Source organism: Phyllobates terribilis, unplaced genomic scaffold (genome assembly GCF_046119375.1).
Source record: "Phyllobates terribilis strain yellow unplaced genomic scaffold, ASM4611937v1 Scaffold_10__3_contigs__length_209671492, whole genome shotgun sequence".
Taxonomy (NCBI): domain Eukaryota; kingdom Metazoa; phylum Chordata; class Amphibia; order Anura; family Dendrobatidae; genus Phyllobates; species Phyllobates terribilis.
This window is the reverse complement of record NW_027362770.1, coordinates 26,847,474-26,869,841: the sequence shown is the minus strand read 5'-3', so window position 1 is coordinate 26,869,841 and position 22,368 is coordinate 26,847,474. Positions and strand designations below refer to the sequence as shown.

At 45.9% G+C, this 22,368-nt stretch overlaps 1 protein-coding gene across 1 annotated transcript in view; it reads left to right on the top strand.

The window, feature by feature from the left end:
* The first annotated feature begins 202 nt into the window (after positions 1 to 202).
* The window catches only part of WDR55 (WD repeat domain 55), a 57,099-nt gene continuing 34,933 nt past the window's right edge, over positions 203 to 22,368 (top strand). Inside the window, exons 1-4 of the mRNA XM_073649514.1 lie at positions 203 to 444; positions 16,138 to 16,188; positions 16,501 to 16,658; positions 22,078 to 22,178. Of these exons, the coding sequence (XP_073505615.1) occupies positions 211 to 444; positions 16,138 to 16,188; positions 16,501 to 16,658; positions 22,078 to 22,178 (544 nt within the window). The 5' untranslated portion in view covers positions 203 to 210. The remainder of the gene's footprint in view (positions 445 to 16,137; positions 16,189 to 16,500; positions 16,659 to 22,077; positions 22,179 to 22,368) is intronic.

Sequence of the window (22,368 nt, the reverse complement as noted above, 5' to 3'; positions counted from 1 at the left end):
CCGGGACCCTTACTACTCTTAATCCACCCCTGAAAACTACAATTCGCATTGCAAAAACTATAGACCTACGACTATAGCACAGAGGTACCGGACCCCGCCTGTGGGGGGCGCTCACTGCAGTCATGGAAGGGTGGTCAATATTTGAGGGCGGGGCTTATATTTAAATAGTAAGATTTTAATTTGCGTCTGAAATTTGAATAACAAGTTGCCATGGTAACAGTGAGAATGATGTCCGCAGCCGGTCACAGCCCGCACATCACATACACAATAGAAAGGAGGAGGAGCGACAGCGAGCGGTCACGTGATGCCAGACACCGCGTCATCACCCAGGTCCTTGCAGGTTGCAGGAAGCAGCCGCTGCTGTTCCTCAGTGTAACGTCGGTTCTCTCTACACAGCTGTCAGGACCTGGCTGCAGTATTTACAAAATGGCGGCGCCCTTGGAGGTGAGCTCGGCGTGTGCGCGGTGTAGGTGTGGTGCTGCTGCCTCCTGATGCTGCCCTTTATTTATCTGCCCTCTGAGCTCTGCTCGCTGCTATGACCCCTCTCACCAGCCCGGGGCGGGATGCGTGCAGCACATTGCACCTGCAGTCTTATCCCAGTGCTGTGTGCAACTCATTACACGTGCAGTGTCCCATCTTATCCCAGTGCTGTGTGCAGCTCATTACACGTGCAGTGTCCCATCTTATCCCAGTGCTGTGTGCAGCTCATTACACGTGCAGTGTCCCATCTTATCCCAGTGCTGTGTGCAGCTCATTACACGTGCAGTGTCCCATCTTATCCCAGTGCTGTGTGCAGCTCATTACACGTGCAGTGTCCCATCTTATCCCAGTGCTGTGTGCAGCTCATTACACGTGCAGTGTCCCATCTTATCCCAGTGCTGTGTGCAGCTCATTACACGTGCAGTGTCCCATCTTATCCCAGTGCTGTGTGCAGCTCATTACACGTGCAGTGTCCCATCTTATCCCAGTGCTGTGTGCAGCTCATTACACCTGCAGTGTCCCATCTTATCCCAGTGCTGTGTGCAGCTCATTACACGTGCAGTGTCCCATCTTATCCCAGTGCTGTGTGCAGCTCATTACACGTGCAGTGTCCCATCTTATCCCAGTGCTGTGTGCAGCTCATTACACGTGCAGTGTCCCATCTTATCCCAGTGCTGTGTGCAGCTCATTACACGTGCAGTGTCCCATCTTATCCCAGTGCTGTGTGCAGCTCATTACACGTGCAGTGTCCCATCTTATCTCAGTGCTGTGTGCAGCTCATTACACGTGCAGTGTCCCATCTTATCCCAGTGCTGTGTGCAGCTCATTACACCTGCAGTCTTATCCCAGTGCTGTGTGCAGCTCATTACACCTGCAGTGTCCCATCTTATCTCAGTGCTGTGTGCAGCTCATTACACCTGCAGTGTCCCATCTTATCCCAGTGCTGTGTGCAGCTCATTACACGTGCAGTGTCCCATCTTATCCCAGTGCTGTGTGCAGCTCATTACACCTGCAGTGTCCCATCTTATCCCAGTGCTGTGTGCAGCTCATTACACGTGCAGTGTCCCATCTTATCCCAGTGCTGTGTGCAGCTCATTACACGTGCAGTGTCCCATCTTATCCCAGTGCTGTGTGCAGCTCATTACACCTGCAGTGTCCCATCTTATCCCAGTGCTGTGTGCAGCTCATTACACCTGCAGTGTCCCATCTTATCCCAGTGCTGTGTGCAGCTCATTACACCTGCAGTGTCCCATCTTATCCCAGTGCTGTGTGCAGCTCATTACACGTGCAGTGTCCCATCTTATCCCAGTGCTGTGTGCAGCTCATTACACGTGCAGTGTCCCATCTTATCCCAGTGCTGTGTGCAGCTCATTACACGTGCAGTGTCCCATCTTATCCCAGTGCTGTGTGCAGCTCATTACACGTGCAGTGTCCCATCTTATCTCAGTGCTGTGTGCAGCTCATTACACGTGCAGTGTCCCATCTTATCCCAGTGCTGTGTGCAGCTCATTACACGTGCAGTGTCCCATCTTATCCCAGTGCTGTGTGCAGCTCATTACACCTGCAGTGTCCCATCTTATCCCAGTGCTGTGTGCAGCTCATTACACGTGCAGTGTCCCATCTTATCCCAGTGCTGTGTGCAGCTCATTACACGTGCAGTGTCCCATCTTATCCCAGTGCTGTGTGCAGCTCATTACACGTGCAGTGTCCCATCTTATCTCAGTGCTGTGTGCAGCTCATTACACGTGCAGTGTCCCATCTTATCCCAGTGCTGTGTGCAGCTCATTACACCTGCAGTCTTATCCCAGTGCTGTGTGCAGCCCATTACACGTGCAGTGTCCCATCTTATCTCAGTGCTGTGTGCAGCTCATTACACCTGCAGTGTCCCATCTTATCCCAGTGCTGTGTGCAGCTCATTACACGTGCAGTGTCCCATCTTATCCCAGTGCTGTGTGCAGCTCATTACACCTGCAGTGTCCCATCTTATCCCAGTGCTGTGTGCAGCTCATTACACGTGCAGTGTCCCATTTTATCCCAGTGCTGTGTGCAGCTCATTACACGTGCAGTGTCCCATCTTATCCCAGTGCTGTGTGCAGCTCATTACACCTGCAGTGTCCCATCTTATCCCAGTGCTGTGTGCAGCTCATTACACCTGCAGTGTCCCATCTTATCCCAGTGCTGTGTGCAGCTCATTACACCTGCAGTGTCCCATCTTATCCCAGTGCTGTGTGCAGCTCATTACACGTGCAGTGTCCCATCTTATCCCAGTGCTGTGTGCAGCTCATTACACGTGCAGTGTCCCATCTTATCCCAGTGCTGTGTGCAGCTCATTACACGTGCAGTGTCCCATCTTATCCCAGTGCTGTGTGCAGCTCATTACACGTGCAGTGTCCCATCTTATCTCAGTGCTGTGTGCAGCTCATTACACGTGCAGTGTCCCATCTTATCCCAGTGCTGTGTGCAGCTCATTACACGTGCAGTGTCCCATCTTATCCCAGTGCTGTGTGCAGCTCATTACACCTGCAGTGTCCCATCTTATCCCAGTGCTGTGTGCAGCTCATTACACGTGCAGTGTCCCATCTTATCCCAGTGCTGTGTGCAGCTCATTACACCTGCAGTGTCCCATCTTATCCCAGTGCTGTGTGCAGCTCATTACACGTGCAGTGTCCCATCTTATCCCAGTGCTGTGTGCAGCTCATTACACGTGCAGTGTCCCATCTTATCCCAGTGCTGTGTGCAGCTCATTACACGTGCAGTGTCCCATCTTATCTCAGTGCTGTGTGCAGCTCATTACACGTGCAGTGTCCCATCTTATCCCAGTGCTGTGTGCAGCTCATTACACCTGCAGTCTTATCCCAGTGCTGTGTGCAGCCCATTACACGTGCAGTGTCCCATCTTATCTCAGTGCTGTGTGCAGCTCATTACACCTGCAGTGTCCCATCTTATCCCAGTGCTGTGTGCAGCTCATTACACGTGCAGTGTCCCATCTTATCCCAGTGCTGTGTGCAGCTCATTACACGTGCAGTGTCCCATCTTATCCCAGTGCTGTGTGCAGCTCATTACACGTGCAGTGTCCCATCTTATCCCAGTGCTGTGTGCAGCTCATTACACGTGCAGTGTCACATCTTATCCCAGTGCTGTGTGCAGCTCATTACACGTGCAGTGTCCCATGTTATCCCAGTGCTGTGTGCAGCTCATTACACGTGCAGTGTCCCATCTTATCCCAGTGCTGTGTGCAGCTCATTACACGTGCAGTGTCCCATCTTATCCCAGTGCTGTGTGCAGCTCATTACACCTGCAGTGTCCCATCTTATCCCAGTGCTGTGTGCAGCTCATTACACCTGCAGTCTTATCCCAGTGCTGTGTGCAGCCCATTACACGTGCAGTGTCCCATCTTATCCCAGTGCTGTGTGCAGCTCATTACACGTGCAGTGTCCCATCTTATCCCAGTGCTGTGTGCAGCTCATTACACGTGCAGTGTCCCATCTTATCCCAGTGCTGTGTGCAGCTCATTACACCTGCAGTGTCCCATCTTATCCCAGTGCTGTGTGCAGCTCATTACACCTGCAGTGTCCCATCTTATCCCAGTGCTGTGTGCAGCTCATTACACCTGCAGTCTTATCCCAGTGCTGTGTGCAGCCCATTACACGTGCAGTGTCCCATCTTATCTCAGTGCTGTGTGCAGCTCATTACACGTGCAGTGTCCCATCTTATCCCAGTGCTGTGTGCAGCTCATTACACGTGCAGTGTCCCATCTTATCCCAGTGCTGTGTGCAGCTCATTACACGTGCAGTGTCCCATCTTATCCCAGTGCTGTGTGCAGCTCATTACACGTGCAGTGTCCCATGTTATCCCAGTGCTGTGTGCAGCTCATTACACGTGCAGTGTCCCATCTTATCCCAGTGCTGTGTGCAGCTCATTACACGTGCAGTGTCCCATCTTATCCCAGTGCTGTGTGCAGCTCATTACACCTGCAGTGTCCCATCTTATCCCAGTGCTGTGTGCAGCTCATTACACCTGCAGTCTTATCCCAGTGCTGTGTGCAGCCCATTACACGTGCAGTGTCCCATCTTATCCCAGTGCTGTGTGCAGCTCATTACACGTGCAGTGTCCCATCTTATCCCAGTGCTGTGTGCAGCTCATTACACCTGCAGTGTCCCATCTTATCCCAGTGCTGTGTGCAGCTCATTACACCTGCAGTGTCCCATCTTATCTCAGTGCTGTGTGTAGCTCATTACACGTGCAGTGTCCCATCTTATCCCAGTGCTGTGTGCAGCTCATTACACCTGCAGTGTCCCATCTTATCCCAGTGCTGTGTGCAGCTCATTACACCTGCAGTCTTATCCCAGTGCTGTGTGCAGCTCATTACACGTGCAGTGTCCCATCTTATCCCAGTGCTGTGTGCAGCTCATTACACGTGCAGTGTCCCATCTTATCCCAGTGCTGTGTGCAGCTCATTACACGTGCAGTGTCCCATCTTATCCCAGTGCTGTGTGCAGCTCATTACACGTGCAGTGTCCCATCTTATCCCAGTGCTGTGTGCAGCTCATTACACGTGCAGTGTCCCATCTTATCCCAGTGCTGTGTGCAGCTCATTACACCTGCAGTCTTATCCCAGTGCTGTGTGCAGCTCATTACACCTGCAGTGTCCCATCTTATCCCAGTGCTGTGTGCAGCTCATTACACGTGCAGTGTCCCATCTTATCCCAGTGCTGTGTGCAGCTCATTACACCTGCAGTGTCCCATCTTATCCCAGTGCTGTGTGCAGCTCATTACACGTGCAGTGTCCCATCTTATCCCAGTGCTGTGTGCAGCTCATTACACGTGCAGTGTCCCATCTTATCCCAGTGCTGTGTGCAGCTCATTACACGTGCAGTGTCCCATCTTATCCCAGTGCTGTGTGCAGCTCATTACACGTGCAGTGTCCCATCTTATCTCAGTGCTGTGTGCAGCTCATTACACGTGCAGTGTCCCATCTTATCCCAGTGCTGTGTGCAGCTCATTACACGTGCAGTGTCCCATCTTATCCCAGTGCTGTGTGCAGCTCATTACACCTGCAGTGTCCCATCTTATCCCAGTGCTGTGTGCAGCTCATTACACGTGCAGTGTCCCATCTTATCCCAGTGCTGTGTGCAGCTCATTACACGTGCAGTGTCCCATCTTATCCCAGTGCTGTGTGCAGCTCATTACACGTGCAGTGTCCCATCTTATCCCAGTGCTGTGTGCAGCTCATTACACGTGCAGTGTCCCATCTTATCCCAGTGCTGTGTGCAGCTCATTACACGTGCAGTGTCCCATCTTATCTCAGTGCTGTGTGCAGCTCATTACACGTGCAGTGTCCCATCTTATCCCAGTGCTGTGTGCAGCTCATTACACCTGCAGTCTTATCCCAGTGCTGTGTGCAGCCCATTACACGTGCAGTGTCCCATCTTATCTCAGTGCTGTGTGCAGCTCATTACACCTGCAGTGTCCCATCTTATCCCAGTGCTGTGTGCAGCTCATTACACCTGCAGTGTCCCATCTTATCCCAGTGCTGTGTGCAGCTCATTACACCTGCAGTCTTATCCCAGTGCTGTGTGCAGCCCATTACACGTGCAGTGTCCCATCTTATCCCAGTGCTGTGTGCAGCTCATTACACGTGCAGTGTCCCATCTTATCCCAGTGCTGTGTGCAGCTCATTACACCTGCAGTGTCCCATCTTATCCCAGTGCTGTGTGCAGCTCATTACACGTGCAGTGTCCCATCTTATCCCAGTGCTGTGTGCAGCTCATTACACGTGCAGTGTCCCATGTTATCCCAGTGCTGTGTGCAGCTCATTACACGTGCAGTGTCCCATCTTATCCCAGTGCTGTGTGCAGCTCATTACACGTGCAGTGTCCCATCTTATCCCAGTGCTGTGTGCAGCTCATTACACCTGCAGTGTCCCATCTTATCCCAGTGCTGTGTGCAGCTCATTACACCTGCAGTCTTATCCCAGTGCTGTGTGCAGCCCATTACACGTGCAGTGTCCCATCTTATCCCAGTGCTGTGTGCAGCTCATTACACGTGCAGTGTCCCATCTTATCCCAGTGCTGTGTGCAGCTCATTACACGTGCAGTGTCCCATCTTATCCCAGTGCTGTGTGCAGCTCATTACACCTGCAGTGTCCCATCTTATCCCAGTGCTGTGTGCAGCTCATTACACCTGCAGTGTCCCATCTTATCTCAGTGCTGTGTGTAGCTCATTACACGTGCAGTGTCCCATCTTATCCCAGTGCTGTGTGCAGCTCATTACACCTGCAGTGTCCCATCTTATCCCAGTGCTGTGTGCAGCTCATTACACCTGCAGTGTCCCATCTTATCCCAGTGCTGTGTGCAGCTCATTACACGTGCAGTGTCCCATCTTATCTCAGTGCTGTGTGTAGCTCATTACACGTGCAGTGTCCCATCTTATCCCAGTGCTGTGTGCAGCTCATTACACCTGCAGTCTTATCCCAGTGCTGTGTGCAGCCCATTACACGTGCAGTGTCCCATCTTATCCCAGTGCTGTGTGCAGCTCATTACACCTGCAGTGTCCCATCTTATCCCAGTGCTGTGTGCAGCTCATTACACGTGCAGTGTCCCATCTTATCCCAGTGCTGTGTGCAGCTCATTACACGTGCAGTGTCCCATCTTATCCCAGTGCTGTGTGCAGCTCATTACACCTGCAGTGTCCCATCTTATCCCAGTGCTGTGTGCAGCTCATTACACCTGCAGTGTCCCATCTTATCCCAGTGCTGTGTGCAGCTCATTACACCTGCAGTCTTATCCCAGTGCTGTGTGCAGCCCATTACACGTGCAGTGTCCCATCTTATCCCAGTGCTGTGTGCAGCTCATTACACGTGCAGTGTCCCATCTTATCCCAGTGCTGTGTGCAGCTCATTACACGTGCAGTGTCCCATCTTATCCCAGTGCTGTGTGCAGCTCATTACACCTGCAGTGTCCCATCTTATCCCAGTGCTGTGTGCAGCTCATTACACCTGCAGTGTCCCATCTTATCTCAGTGCTGTGTGTAGCTCATTACACGTGCAGTGTCCCATCTTATCCCAGTGCTGTGTGCAGCTCATTACACCTGCAGTGTCCCATCTTATCCCAGTGCTGTGTGCAGCTCATTACACCTGCAGTCTTATCCCAGTGCTGTGTGCAGCCCATTACACGTGCAGTGTCCCATCTTATCCCAGTGCTGTGTGCAGCTCATTACACCTGCAGTGTCCCATCTTATCCCAGTGCTGTGTGCAGCTCATTACACGTGCAGTGTCCCATCTTATCCCAGTGCTGTGTGCAGCTCATTACACGTGCAGTGTCCCATCTTATCCCAGTGCTGTGTGCAGCTCATTACACGTGCAGTGTCCCATCTTATCCCAGTGCTGTGTGCAGCTCATTACACCTGCAGTGTCCCATCTTATCCCAGTGCTGTGTGCAGCTCATTACACCTGCAGTGTCCCATCTTATCCCAGTGCTGTGTGCAGCTCATTACACCTGCAGTGTCCCATCTTATCCCAGTGCTGTGTGCAGCTCATTACACGTGCAGTGTCCCATCTTATCCCAGTGCTGTGTGCAGCTCATTACACCTGCAGTGTCCCATCTTATCCCAGTGCTGTGTGCAGCTCATTACACGTGCAGTGTCCCATCTTATCTCTGTGATTTGAGCAGCGGTCTGCCTCCTGTTACCGGCTACACTACAACCCCCATTTTCTTACTCTGTTGGTCCATTTGTGACCCCTACTTGTTAACCTGTTGGTCACCGGAAGCCTTGTGACTCCTGCGAGACCTTTCATTGTGTGATCCAAAAAACGTTCCCAAGTAATCAGATTTAAAGGGTTTGTCTTTTGCAAATAGGCCATCACTTATTCACAGAATAGGTAATAACTTACAGCTAGGTGGGATCTGACCGTGCGGACCCCTGCCCATCCAGAAAGGGAAACATAGCCTTGATAACATGGATTAGAATATTGGCCGCTGCTCCATTTATTCCATATGGAGCCGGGGAGTGCTGTCCTCAGCTTTTTCCGGTAGCCCCATAGAGAATAAATGGAGCGGAGGTGGAGGGTGCCCGCTATCTCTCCATTCTAACAGGGCTAAAAGTTCCCCATTCTGCCAAGCTGTTTAGGTCCTAGCACGATCAGCAGCATATTGCCTATCTTTTGTATAGGGGATAACTTGTTTTTACTGGATACCCCTTTAAGTTGTGGTCTAGCGTTTACAATTTATTGGTGTTGATCGAGCACTGAGATGCTCGAGTGTTCTTTACTTGAATCGATCAGGTCGCACACTCAGACAGGCTCGACTCGAGTAGCGAGCATAATGGAAGTGAATGGCAAACTCAAGCATTTTTCCAAAGGAAAATATCTCTCTCTCATTCATCACTACAATTTATATACACAAGATGAGTGTCAAATTGCTGGGACTCCTCCCCAGTCACAGATTCACTCTTTTGAATGGAGCATTTTCTATGGGGCTGACAGATAGGACAGCGCTCCGCTATCTTTGTCCGTTATACAATGAATGGAGTGGCATATTCAGTCGCAGCTCTGTTCAAATGGGACACAGCGGAGCCCTGTTTTTAGGATCGGTGGTGGTTCTGGTGGTAGGACATTCACACATCAGAAAATCATCACCTCTCTTGTGAATGGATCAGTTGTAATTGTAGGACAATCCCTTCACATTTGATTGTATTGACCTCTGTGACAAGTGAGTCCTGTGCAACTTGCGAAAAATCCTGAAACAATTGTGATTCTATCACTGTAGGTTGCAGTAGAAAATCATTAGATTAAGGGTTCGGTCACACTGGCGAGTAGCCAGCTTTTAACTTGGACGAGTGGTATCCAATCTATCATCACATAGCACTCGCTCCAATGTTATTCTATGGAGCTGTGCCGACTAGAGTATATTTTCTGATGCGTAGTCGGCATGAGAAAAAAAAAAAAAAAATTGCTGCATGATGTGATTGGCAGCGTATATCGAACGGCACACAGCCATACAAGTCTATGGGTTTCTGCAAAACATCCTGTCATCCGAGTGCAGTCTGATATACGCTGACTCACAGAATGGAGAAGATCTAGAAACTAAGTTCTCCATCTTCTCTTCACCTGTGATCTGATTCTTACATGTGAGAGAATCCGATCACGGTAAAAATGATACTTGGTTCACGCTCGCAGCAGAGTTTGAGCCGAGGGTTATTTGCATATAACATCCAATTCTCTCACATGAAAAAAACATTGGATGTTACTCGCCAGTGTGAGCGAGCCCTTAATGTCTCAGTGGAACCATGCAGTCCCTATGTTAAAGGGTAACTAAGCTTAAAGGGGTTTTCCAAAGCTAAATTATTTTTGTTACTATGAGCCGAAGGTATAACAGGCAGGTAATTGATAACTTGTTAGCATCTACCTGTCTGTTCTGTCCAACGCAGAACGGTTACCAACCGCTCCTGCCAACGATTCAGCAGCTCTACATCATCAGAGCAGCTTTTTCTCTTCCCACCTGCTCTGTTGATGGGGTGTGACTGCTGACGTCATGCTGATTGACAGCTGGCTTTCCGCGGTTATCCAGCATGGAGCCGTCTGTCATTCAGCATGACACAGACAGTCACGCCACATTAACATTACAAAGTGTAAGAGCAGGGCTGTGGAGTCGGTAAGCCAAACCTGCGACTCCGACTCCTCAATTTCCCTTACACAGACTTCACGACTCCGACTCCCACATATATTGCTTATATTTAAGTGAATATTTATTGTAGTACAATGTGAACGTCAGACATTTAATCTTTTTTATGATACAATAATCAAGATATTTAGATAGAATATAATGATGGATAGATGGAGGGATAGATGGAGGGATAGAGTGTGATAGACAGATGACAGCTACAGACAGCAAATAGTACATTGCACATATCGCACATATAGTTCACACACATTGTACAGAGAGCACATAATAATCACCTACAATATTAGCATTAGTTACCTTTCTGTGATAGAGATGAGCAGTAGTACTAACACTTTCTCCAGCTCGGGGCCCAGGAATCGGATCCTGTGCAGGGCAGGCACCCCTCCCCCTCCTCTCTCTGGTGAAGACAGCAGAAGACAGGAGAGAGGAGGGGAGATTACCCTCTGCAGTCTGGAGCCAGTGCAGGACGGGAGCACTGCAGCATACAAGTGAGTTTTGATAGGTGCGTGCCCCTGCTTCTAGGAGGGGGGGGCAGCTGCCCCCCCTGCCCCTCGCTGGCTACGGCCATGATTCACACAGCGTTTTTGCGGATCCATTTTTTTGCAGTAAAATGTAGTGTGTCTGGGCATCCCAGCAAAGTCAATGGGTTTGAAGGTATGACATTCAGACACATCGTTTTGTGAGGATCTGTTTTTGGGCTCAAAAACGGATCCTCACAAAGAATGAGCATGTCAGTTTGTTCGGCGTTTTTCTAATCTGCTTTTGCTATTGAAAACATTATGAGCTCAAAAACCTTTCAGGTGATGTGGTCTTTTAAAAGGCTGATCTGCTTTTGCAGCTGAAAAACGTATCCTCAAAAAACGCAGCAAAAACGCTGTGTGTGAATGTAGCCTTAGATCAAGAATAGAACAGCCATTTATAGGACATTTCATAACTTTCCCAAATTCCTATGAAAAAAATATTCCCCACAATCTGCATTGAACTACTGTACCCAATTTATTATATATTTTAGGAGTCGGAGTCGGTCCATTTTATTCTGACTCCACAGCCCTGTGTAAGAGAAGCCCCTACTCTGTCGACAAGAGGTCTGTGACTGCTCTGTGCTGGCAGAGATCTGCGTTGGCAAGGATAGGCAGGTAGTCAACAACTACCTGCCTGTTAGTTCTTAGGCCTATAGTAAAAAATTAATATAGTCCTGGAAAACCCCTTTAAAAAAAAAAAAAAGTTTTGAAAGGTGGTGGTGAAGGTAATGAAATGAGGCAGAAGTGCCCCACTATTTGTTGGAGCGGTATCACACTGCTCAGACTCTGATGGTCACCTGAACTCTTCTGACTTAATTTCCATTATTAGTTGTGGTCTCCAGACCCAATGGGTCATAACCTTGTGATATTTGGCTATTACATCAAACATTTTTTTGAAAGTCTAGTTACCCTTTAAAGCAGCTGTCTCAAAATTACAACTTCTCCTTCCACAGAGTAGGTGATCAGTTACACTGCAGATTTTGTTAGGCCAAAAATCCCAATTTATACCATCTGCAAGTGTGACAGATGTCCATCAAAGGCAGGTGCTGTTGTTGAAAAGTTTGTCATGACAAATAGATGGCAGCATAGATTGGGTAGGGGAGCTTTCCTTAATAACAGTATATGATTGCATGTAAAAAAGGTCACCGTGTGGGGATTATACTCACATCCAAAGACATACTGATAGGGCATTTTAATAGCGCTGTGGAATTTAATGGAGCTGTATAAGTAAGCATAACAAAAAAATATCTGATCTTGTTTAGAAAACCCATTTTCAGATGCAGAAGTATGATATTTTGCATAAAAAGAGGAGGCTATCCCTGTTCCAGTCCCTTTTGTGTTCACCATAGTAGAGGGTCTCTTGCTTAGTTTTTTTCTTTACATCTGTACAGTATTCCTCAGTCACTCGTTCATGATACATGGACATATTCCCATACTTTGTATATTTTCCAATACACTGAACGTTCCATCTGGTGACGTATGACGCACTAAATTCCGCCATAGCAGCACATTTGTCAGTGTATCTAGGTGGGGATATTGTGGTATATGGCAGCGACCATAATACGGTTCTGTATTGTGCAACGAGATGGATCAGCCCATTGTTTGCATCATGCATTTCTATGTAAAAACAGTTTTCGGTTCACATGATTAGGCTTTCAGCATTTTTAAAACGCTTTAAGAGTCTAAAAACATCAAGCTGATAAAAGAAGTGATTTGACCATTCTTCAGGTGTCTTCCACTCAGAAAACACTCTATACTTTACTTCATTAGTCAATGGGAAAGGTGTCACGTAGTGGCAAGGGACTGTGGCACCTACCCAATCCCTCGAACTTGGGGGCGCCCTAATCTGTCCTTGTCCTCCGGATTACAACAGAAGGTGGAGACGCCAGGGTCTCATACCTTGCTATGCTCCTATTTTACCTTTATCTGTTCCCTCCCCCACCCAGGGAGGTATGAGGCCGACGTGTATAGGCAAAAACTAACCAGACAAACAGGAGTAAACAGACAGGGTTGAAAGAAAACTACATTCATACAAATACACTCACAAAACAACAGAGTGGGAAATGGGAGGAATAGGAAGGAAAAAAACAATGGGAGAGTATAAGGATCAACATGCAAACCAACTCCACGCAGCAATCTCCTGGAAAACTCTCCAACTGCTTACTCCAAACACTGAACTCCAGCCTTCAACTTCAAACCAGGTAGTGGTATCTTTCACTGGCAAGGTCAGAAGTCAGGTGGTGAGTTCTTATACCTGCTGGGAGTAAGGAACTCAGAACAGCTCATACCACACAAGACAAAGAACTCCAGGAGTCCAACTAAGCAATTTAACCCTTGTAGCACCAGATCAAAGAAAGTTAGAAATACTAATAGGACGGTGAAGCCGTTCTATCTACTGCAGGTTTATGTGTCACCGGACGCTGTGATCGTCAGACCCCACTCTGTTGTGGTACCCCATGACAAAAGGCTTGGAAGACGCCCAAGCGTCTGAGTGTTTTCAGGTTCAGAAACCCCTAATGGTTTCTTCATTGTTGATTGGAGAAAAAAAGGACTGTGAAATGATGGAAAGATGCTTGAAAAAACACTAGCAGTCAAAAACATAAAAGCAGATGACCAAAAAGAAGCAGAAAAATGCTTTAATAGAAAACATTAACAATGTCTCTTCCTCTTGAAAATCCTGAAGGGTTTGTCCACCTGAAACAGACGTCATGGTTTCACACGTCTGACATTCTCTGTATGCTCCATAGTCTCATAAGCATTTATGTGGCTGTTGAGTTTATGCAGGGGGACGCACTGTCAATCTGGACATTATGGTCTGTACTGAGATCGGTGAAACCAGCCTTAATGAGAAAATGTCAACAGAAACTATCAACAGGTGCATCTCACTAAATTAGAATATCATCAAAAAGTTAATTTATTTCAGTTCTTCAATACAAAAAGTGAAAGTCATATATTCTATAGAATCATTACACACAGTGATCTATTTCAAGTGTTTATTTCTGTTAATGTTGATGATTATGGCTTACGGCCAACGAAAACACAAAAGTCATTATCTCAGTAAGTTAGAATAATTAACAAAAACACCTGCAAAGGCTTCCTAAGCATTTAAAAAGGCCCCGTAGTCTGTTTCAGTAGGCTCCACAATCATGGGGAAGACTGCTGACTTGACAGATGTCCAGAAGGCAGTCATTGACACACTCCACAAGGTCCCAGAGTTCCAATTTTCATTTGGAAATCAAGGTCCCAGAGTCTGGAGGAAGAGTGGAGATGCACATAATCCAAGCTGCTTGAGGTCTAGTGTGAAGTTTCCACAATCAGTGATGGTTTGGGGAGCCATGTCATCTGCTAGTGTAGGTCCACTGTGTCACCAAAGTCAGCGCAGCCGTCTACCAGGAAATTTTAGAGCACTCCATGCTTCCCTCTGCCGACAAGCTTTTTGGAGATGGAAATGTCATTCTCCAGCAGGACTTGGCACCTGTCCACACTGCCAAAAGTACCAATACCTGGTTTACACACAACAGTATCACTGTGCTTGATTGGCAGCAAACTCGCCTGACCTTAACCCCATAGAGAATCTATGTCCGCTTGTCAAGAGGAAGATGAGAGACACCAGACCCAACAATGCAGACGAGCTAAAGGCTGCTATCAAAGCAATCTGAGCTTCCATAACACCTCAGCAGTGCCACAGGCTGATCGCCTCCATGCCACGCCGCATTGATGCAGTAATTGATGCAAAAGGAGCCCCGACCAAGTATTGAGTGCATTTACTGAACATACATTTCAGTAGGACAACATCTCAGATTTTAAAAACATTTTTTCAAGCTGTTATAAAGTATTCTAATTTACTGAGATAATGACTTTTGTGTTTTCATTGGCTGTAAGCCATAATCATCAACATTAACAGAAATAAACACTTGAAATAGATCACTCTGTTTGTAATGACTATATAATATATGAGTTTCACTTTTTGTATTGAAGAACTGAAATAAATTAACTTTTTGATGATATTCTAATTTAGTGAGATGCACCTGTATATGCACATGTAGCTCTTTCATAGACAAGTCCAGCAATACGTTTACATGGTCAATCCCTACCTTCATTACTGAGAAATCAGCCCTTGACTTGATATGGAAATGGCTGCTGTAGATCTAAAGTCTCTGTCACTCCAGCTTTATTCGCCATCTAGTGTCGCCTCCTCCTCGACTGACGGCTCCTTTGCCTGAAGACACACAGCACAGAGGCTGTCAGTGAAGCAGTAGGAGATGGTACTGGGAGGGAAATAGAGCTGGAGTGACGGAGGCTTCAGATCTTCAGCCTCATTTCCATATCAATTCAATCACTGATTTCTCAATAACAGAGGACCGGATTGGTCCTATAAAGGTATTGCTGGACTTGTATTTGAAAGAGCCACAGGTACATATAAATAGTTTGTGAGGATGTGAAACCCTAAAAGTAAATTTTACCATAACAATTGAGGAAATGCAAAGTGAAAATGGCTGCCTTGAGCGTCTCATAGATTTTTGCCAGTACGTGTGATTGTGCTTTTGAAAACCCTCTCCACATGTAGTAATAATGGAAATTGTTACTTTTCAGTACTGTTCATTTTGAAAATTTGCCACAAATCTGCCATCTCACCAATAAAAGGGTTGCCCATGATTGTAAAAACTTGCCAGTCATCCATATGTCATGTCTGACATTGCAGCACATCTCCATTGAAATAAATAAATGGGGCAGCGCTACAGTATCATGAACACTGTGGACTGGGTATGGCTGTTTTTGGAAAAAAGCATCCTTATTTTTTCTTTTTCCTACTGTTAACAGGGTTGTCTGAAAGTAAAACAGTTTATTTTTTTTTTATAGGCAGGCAGTAACTAAGAATAATAAATGGGCACATTCGCCTTCCAGTGCCCCCCGCGGACCCAGCACAGGCCACTCTGTAGGTCTGTGATGGCTCCAGAAGTGGTGTCTGCCTTGTTCGGAAGTGGTAACGCTGGAGCGGCCTGTGCTGGATCCACGGAAGGTAAATATCACTCTGTATATTTTTTTTTAAGTCATTCCATGTCTAAGAGAAAAAATATTTTAGTAACGTAAAACCCCTTTAAGGTTCTTAGGAAATGTCTTTTTGAACACTTATAGAAGAACTAACTCTGTAGGACCAAGGGGCAGCAGTCACATCAGTATATCAGGGCTGTCAGATGGGAACCCTGCAAACCACTTCCTACCTGCCAGAGTCCTCAGCGCCTCTTCAGGTTAGTAGGTAAGGTGTGACATCATCATTGTGGCATGATGCACCCAGGACATCGGCCTACTAATCAGCAGAGGCACTGAGGATGCCGGCAGGTAGGAAGCGGTTTGCATGGCTATGCCACGGAATAATGACATGGGCACTGAACCAGGGTCCTGCAAATCGATTCACTCATCTCTATTTATCTCTTTTTTTTTTCCCTTCCTTATAGACTGTGCCTATTAATAAAGACCTGGACACAAGCCATGAAGAAAACCAGCAGGTCAGAATGGCCCCTTGTAGTCCTGCTAAAAATGGAGTCACAAAGACTGAATATGATGCCTTTAGGAGAGCTTGTGTATAAAGCGGCTCTTGCTTTTGTGGATGTGTTACAATTGTGCATTGATTAGAACATATTTATAAAACATGGCTGATTTCTTCCAGAAATTGTGCGTGTGCTATTTTCTGCCCCATCTTCCACTGAGTAGATTCGAGAATGGCTGCTCATGTGTGGCCACTTCTTCACTAGGAATTGGGGACCAAACATCCCATTGTCCATGACATGTATTTAAATATATAATATTGACCCGACCAGGAGGAGTCCGAAGAGCTCGACGATACCCCAGGCCCCGCAGAACCCCGGGTGAGGGACACTCCCGGGGACATATTTTTCGAGGCTGCTGCGAACACCATTGCCTTCCACCCCAGTCGGGACATCCTAGCTGCTGGAGATGTTGATGGAGATGTGTTTGTGTAAGTCTTCACTTATTTTCTTCTGGAATACTCTTAGTTCCTAAGTCATTATCTTCCTCTTATTTACTGTGTTTTTTTGGATTATAAGATGCACTTTTTATCAAGAAAAAAAATCGTACTAAAATAAGTGTGTGCATCTTACAGTCCGAAGGCGGCCTCTGAGCAGAACGTCAGCACAGTGTCCTGCCCGATCACTGTGAGAACTGCCCTCTCTCATCTTGCTCCTCACTGACCAGTATGGTCGGCGCAGGGCAGGAGAGGACGGTACCAGGACCTGTATGGATACTGGCCTTCCTGAATAGCTAAAGGATGTTTCAGGTCATGTGATCAGCCACAATCCTGGAAGAAAATTCAAAATGTTGTGGTGTATTCACCATGTTCAGCAGAGATGTATGAGTGTGTGTGCACACGCGCATATAGCAAAGCTGTGTGTGTATGCATCAGTTTAGTATGTGGTATATCTTTCTGCATGCTGAGTGTGCATGCACCAGAGCTGAGTGTGCATGCACCAGAGCTGAGTGTGCATGCACCAGAGCTGAGTGTGCATGCACCAGAGCTGAGTGTGCATGCACCAGAGCTGAGTGTGCATGCACCAGAGCTGAGTATATGTGTGCACTGCAGGGAGTGTACATCATTTGCCTGCTGTAAAGCTATACAGTGGGTACGGAAAGTATTCAGACCCCTTTAAATTTTTCACTCTTTGTTTCATTAAAGCCATTTGGTAAATTCTAAAAAGTTCATTTTTTTTTCTCATTAATGTGCACTCTGCACCCCATCTTGACTGAAAAAAAACAGAAATGTAGAAATTTTTGCAAATTTTTTAAAAAGAAAAACTAAATATCACATGGTCATAAGTATTCAGACCCTTTGCTCAGTATTGAGTAGAAGTACCCTTTTGAGCTAGTACAGCCATGAGTCTTCTTGGGAATGATGCAACAAGTTTTTCACACCTGGGTTTGGAGATCCTCTGCCATTCTTCCTTGCAGATCCTCTCCAGTTCCGTCAGGTTGGATGGTGAACGTTGGTGGGCAACCATTTTCAGGTCTCTCCAGAGATGCTCAATTGGGTTTAGGTCAGGGCTCTGGCTGGACCAGTCAAGAATGGTCACTGAGTTGTTCTGAAGCCACTCCTTTGTTATTTTAGCTGTGTGCTTAGGGTCATTGTCTTGCTGGAAGGTGAACCTTTGGCGAAGTCTGAGGTCTAGAGCACTCTGGAAGAGGTTTTCATCCAGGATATATCTGTACTTGGCCGCATTCATGTTTCCTTCAATTGCAACCAGTTGTCCTGTCCCTTCAGCTGAAAAACACCCCCACAGCATGATGCTGCCACCACCATATTTCACTGTTGGGATTGTATTGGGCAGGTGATGAGCAGTGCCTGGTTTTCTCCACACATATCGCTTAGAAGTATCACCAAAAAGTTCTGTCTTCGTCTCATCAGACCAGAGAATCTTATTTCTCATAGTCTGGGAGTCCTTCATGTGTTTCTGAGCAAACTCTATGCAGGCTTTCATATGTCTTGCACTGAGGAGAGGCTTCCGTCGGGCCACCTTGCCATAAAGGCCTGACTGGTGGAGGGCTGCAGTGATAGTTGACTTTGTGGAACTTTCTTCCATCTCCCTACTGCATCTCTGGAGGTCAGCCACAGTGATCTTGGGGTTCTTCTTTACCTCTCTCACCAAGGATCTTCACCCACGATTGCACAGTTTGGCTGGACGGCGAGGTCTAGGAAGACTTCTGGTGGTCCCAAACTTCTTCTATTTAAGGATTATGGAGGCCACTGTGCTCTTAAGAACCTTGAGTAATGCAGAAATTCTTTTGTAACCTTGGCCAGATCTGTGCCTTGCCACAATTCTGTCTCTGAGCTCCTTGGGCAGTTCCATTTGACCTCATGATTCTCATTTGGTCTGACATGCACTGTGAGCTGTGAGGTCTTGTATAGACAGGGTCTTATATAGAAAGGTGTGTGCCTTTCCAAATCAAGTCCTATCAGTTTAATTAAACACAGCTGGACTCCAATGAAGGAGTAGAACCATCTCAAGGAGGATTACAAGGAAATGGACAGTATGTGACTTAAATATGAGTGTCTGAGCAAAGGGTCTGAATAGTTATGAGCATGTGATATTTCAGTTTTTCTTTTTTAATAAATTTGCAAAAATTTCTACATTTCTGTTTTTTTTTCAGTCAAGATGGGGCACACAGTGTACTTTAATGAGAAAAAAAAATAACTTTGTAGAATTTACAAAATGGCTGCAATAAAACAAAGAGTAAAAAAATGTAAAGGGGTCTGAATACTTTCTGTATCCACTGTATATGCATATATCCTGCTCCATATGATGTATCTCCTTCTCCTTTGTTGAGTAGTCTGTCCTGCTCCATATTTATTCCTTATATGCTCATGATCAATTCCTGTGGTCCGACCTTGTGCACATGCGCCGGATGCTGCGGTCATGTGGCCGCTACGCTGTCTCGGGTGGGCGGCGTCCCTTAACATGTGACGTCAGGGGGGAGTTCCCCTCTTCCTGGACGCCGCCTGAGACCGCGCCGCTGTCACCAATGTCTGCTGTTATGCGGCGACATGCACCGCTATTGGTCAGTAACTAATTGCTTCACATGGGACCACATGTATATAAGAGGTCCTGTATCCACACACACCCCACCACGCCCCCTGAGGAAGTACGGAAACACGTGTTGGGGCCTCCCCTGACACTGCTGGTTATCTGTTTACTCTCACTAAGTATGCCTTACTTAACCCTTTCCATGTGATGCTTGTACTTTTCATGTGTTGCTGAAAAAACTTCTGATGGTTGTTTATACTGTGACTTGTTACAGGTCACTTGATCTATGTTATTTAACTTTTTCTGCACACATTTTCTGTGACTTATGGATTGTATGGGTTGGACTATGTGACCTATTATAGGTCCAATGTGAATTGGATACCAGCTGTGTCTTTATCTGCCCCCTGCTGCCTCACATGCCCATGTTATGTCTTTTCACACGTTATTTATACCTATATGTTATTTCTTAAAAAATACATAAATAAAGCATTTATCTCTTCTATTCAACATATGGTGTTTTAATTATGTTATCTTGGGGTTTTGAAAATACCTATGGTCTCTCTGGTTCATATAATGTTTAGTGGTATGCCCCTTATTACATTCAAGGTCCTAGCTGTCATTGTTATTTTGTTGTACTATAATACACATGTTGCAGAGAAAAACTTTAGAATAAGCGATATTGACCCCTCCACTTCTTCACACCACTAGAGAAGTTATAATTACAAGAAAATATGTTTTTCCTATTTTCTGCTGTTAAAACCTGGGGTGTGTGTTATAGTTTTAAAAAAATATGGTAAATGTTTTTGGGTGTTTTTATTGTTATATGTTTCATATAACACCTAGTAGTGAATCTGATGTTAAATTTGTATGAAATGTGTTTAATTCCCCAAATGCGTTAATGAGATGCCAAACTGCTGAGAGATGGCATAGCTATAGCAGCCACCATCAGAGATTAATGTTTAACCCCCTCCAATGCAGAGGTCAGTAACGATTGCAGCACATCAGGGTGCCAGTCTGTGGCCACGGCCCCACTATCAGTATTTGGTCAGTGTTCGGTCAGTATTTTTTCTCAGGAGTGGGAGCCAAAACCAGGTGAGGAACAATCAGAGAACAGAAACAAGTCACCAATTCTGCATTTATCACCCACTCCTGAGAAAAATACTGACCAAATACTGATAGTGGGGCCGTGGCCTAAGGGTATGTGCGCCTGTCGTCTTTTAAGACATTTGCAGCACCAGAGTCGTTTATGGGCACGGCAAGACTGCAGAGGTGGCTGTACTATTCGTTGCCTAGGTTAACAGTAAAATTACACAGTGATCTTTTTTATTCTTGTATGCAAAAAATAATGCATGTGTGAATGAGGCCTTGGACTACAGTCACTCCTTTTTCTCATGTGTATGATGTTCGTTTATAAAATGGACCGCACACTGATATAAAGTTTAATTGGACCATTCACACATTTTTTAATGAATCTATATACAGTGGTGTGCAAAAGTGTTTGCCCCCTTCCTGATTTCTTATTTTCCTGCATGTTTTTCACACTTTAATGTTTCAGATCACAAAACAAATTTAAATATTAGACAAAGATAACACAAGTAACACAAAATGAATTTTTTTTAAATGAAGGTCTTTAAGTTTGGATTCTTCTTCCCTCAATAATACAGGGCCCAGTGTGAAAAGTGATTGCCCCCCCTTAATTTATGTTTTAACAGTGGTTTATCACATCTCTGGGAAGCTGAGTTCAATTTCCCTAGCCACACACAGGCCTGATTACTGCCACACCTGTTCTCAATCAAGAAATCAATTAAATAATAGGACCTGTGTAACAAGTGAAGTAGACCAAAAGATCCTCAAAAGCTAGGCGTCATGCTGCGATCCAAAGAAATTCAGGAACAAATGAGAAACAAAGTAATTGATATCTATCAGTCTGAAAAAGGTTATAAAGCTTTAGGACTCAAGCGAACCACAGTGAGAGCCATTATCCACAAATGGAGAAAACATAGAATAGTGGTGAGCCTTCCCAGGAGTGGCTGGCCGACCAAAATTTACCCAAGAGCTCAGCAGTGACTCATCCAAGAAGTCACAAAAGACCTCACAACAACATCCAAAGAACTGCAAGTCTCATTTGCCTCAGATAAGGTTGGTGTTCATGACTCCTCCATAAGAAAGAGACTGGGCAAAAATGGGATGCATGGCAGAGTTCCAAGATGAAAACCACAGCTGAGCAAAGAGAACTTAAAGGCTTCTCTCAGTTTTGCCAGAAAACAATTTGATGATTGCCAAGACTTTTGGGAGAATACTCTGTGGACTGACGAGACAAAAGTTTAACATTTTGGAATGTGTATGTTCCATTACATTTGGCGTAGAGGTAACACAGCATTTCAGAAAATGAACATCATACCAACAGTAAAATATGGTGGTGATAGTGTGATAGTCTGAGGCTGTATTGCTGCTTCAGGACCTGGAAGACTTGCTGTGGTAAATGGAACCATGAATTCTGCAGTCTACCAAAAAATCTTGAAGGAGAATATCCGGCCATCTTTAAGTGTGACAAACATGCAAAAGAATAAGAAATCAGGAAGGGGGCAAACACTTTTTCACACCACTGTATCTGTTCTGCTACATTCAGTGCATGTCTTATTCTCATCCACTTTACATCAGTTTTCCATCCATTTTTAACTGATCCATTGCTTAGATCCTTTTATTTTTCTAAAAAACGGATGATTAAATAACAGATGTAAAACAGTTGGCACATGGGAAAATAATGGTGCATCTTTGGTTGTAAAAACAGAAACAGATGTGTGAATACAGCCTTACACTCCCCAGATACCAGCATTGTCATGAACCTTCTGTTGTTTCTAGGTATTCATATTCCTGCGTTGAGGATGGGAACAAAGAACTCTGGTCGTCTGGACATCATCTAAAGTCATGTAGGGATGCCTCATTTTCCAGTGATGGCCAGCGTAAGAAACTGGTTTTCTCATGGGGTATTGTTTGGATTGGACAAAATAACGTCAGTAGGGCATTAAGAAATACACAGGGTGCAGTTGGGTCCTGTTACAGCTTTGTAAGTTATATGAACTCCACTAGTGTTATAGGGATGGTCTGATGACAGATATTTATTGTGTATCCTCCTGTGGAGCCTGCACCTAT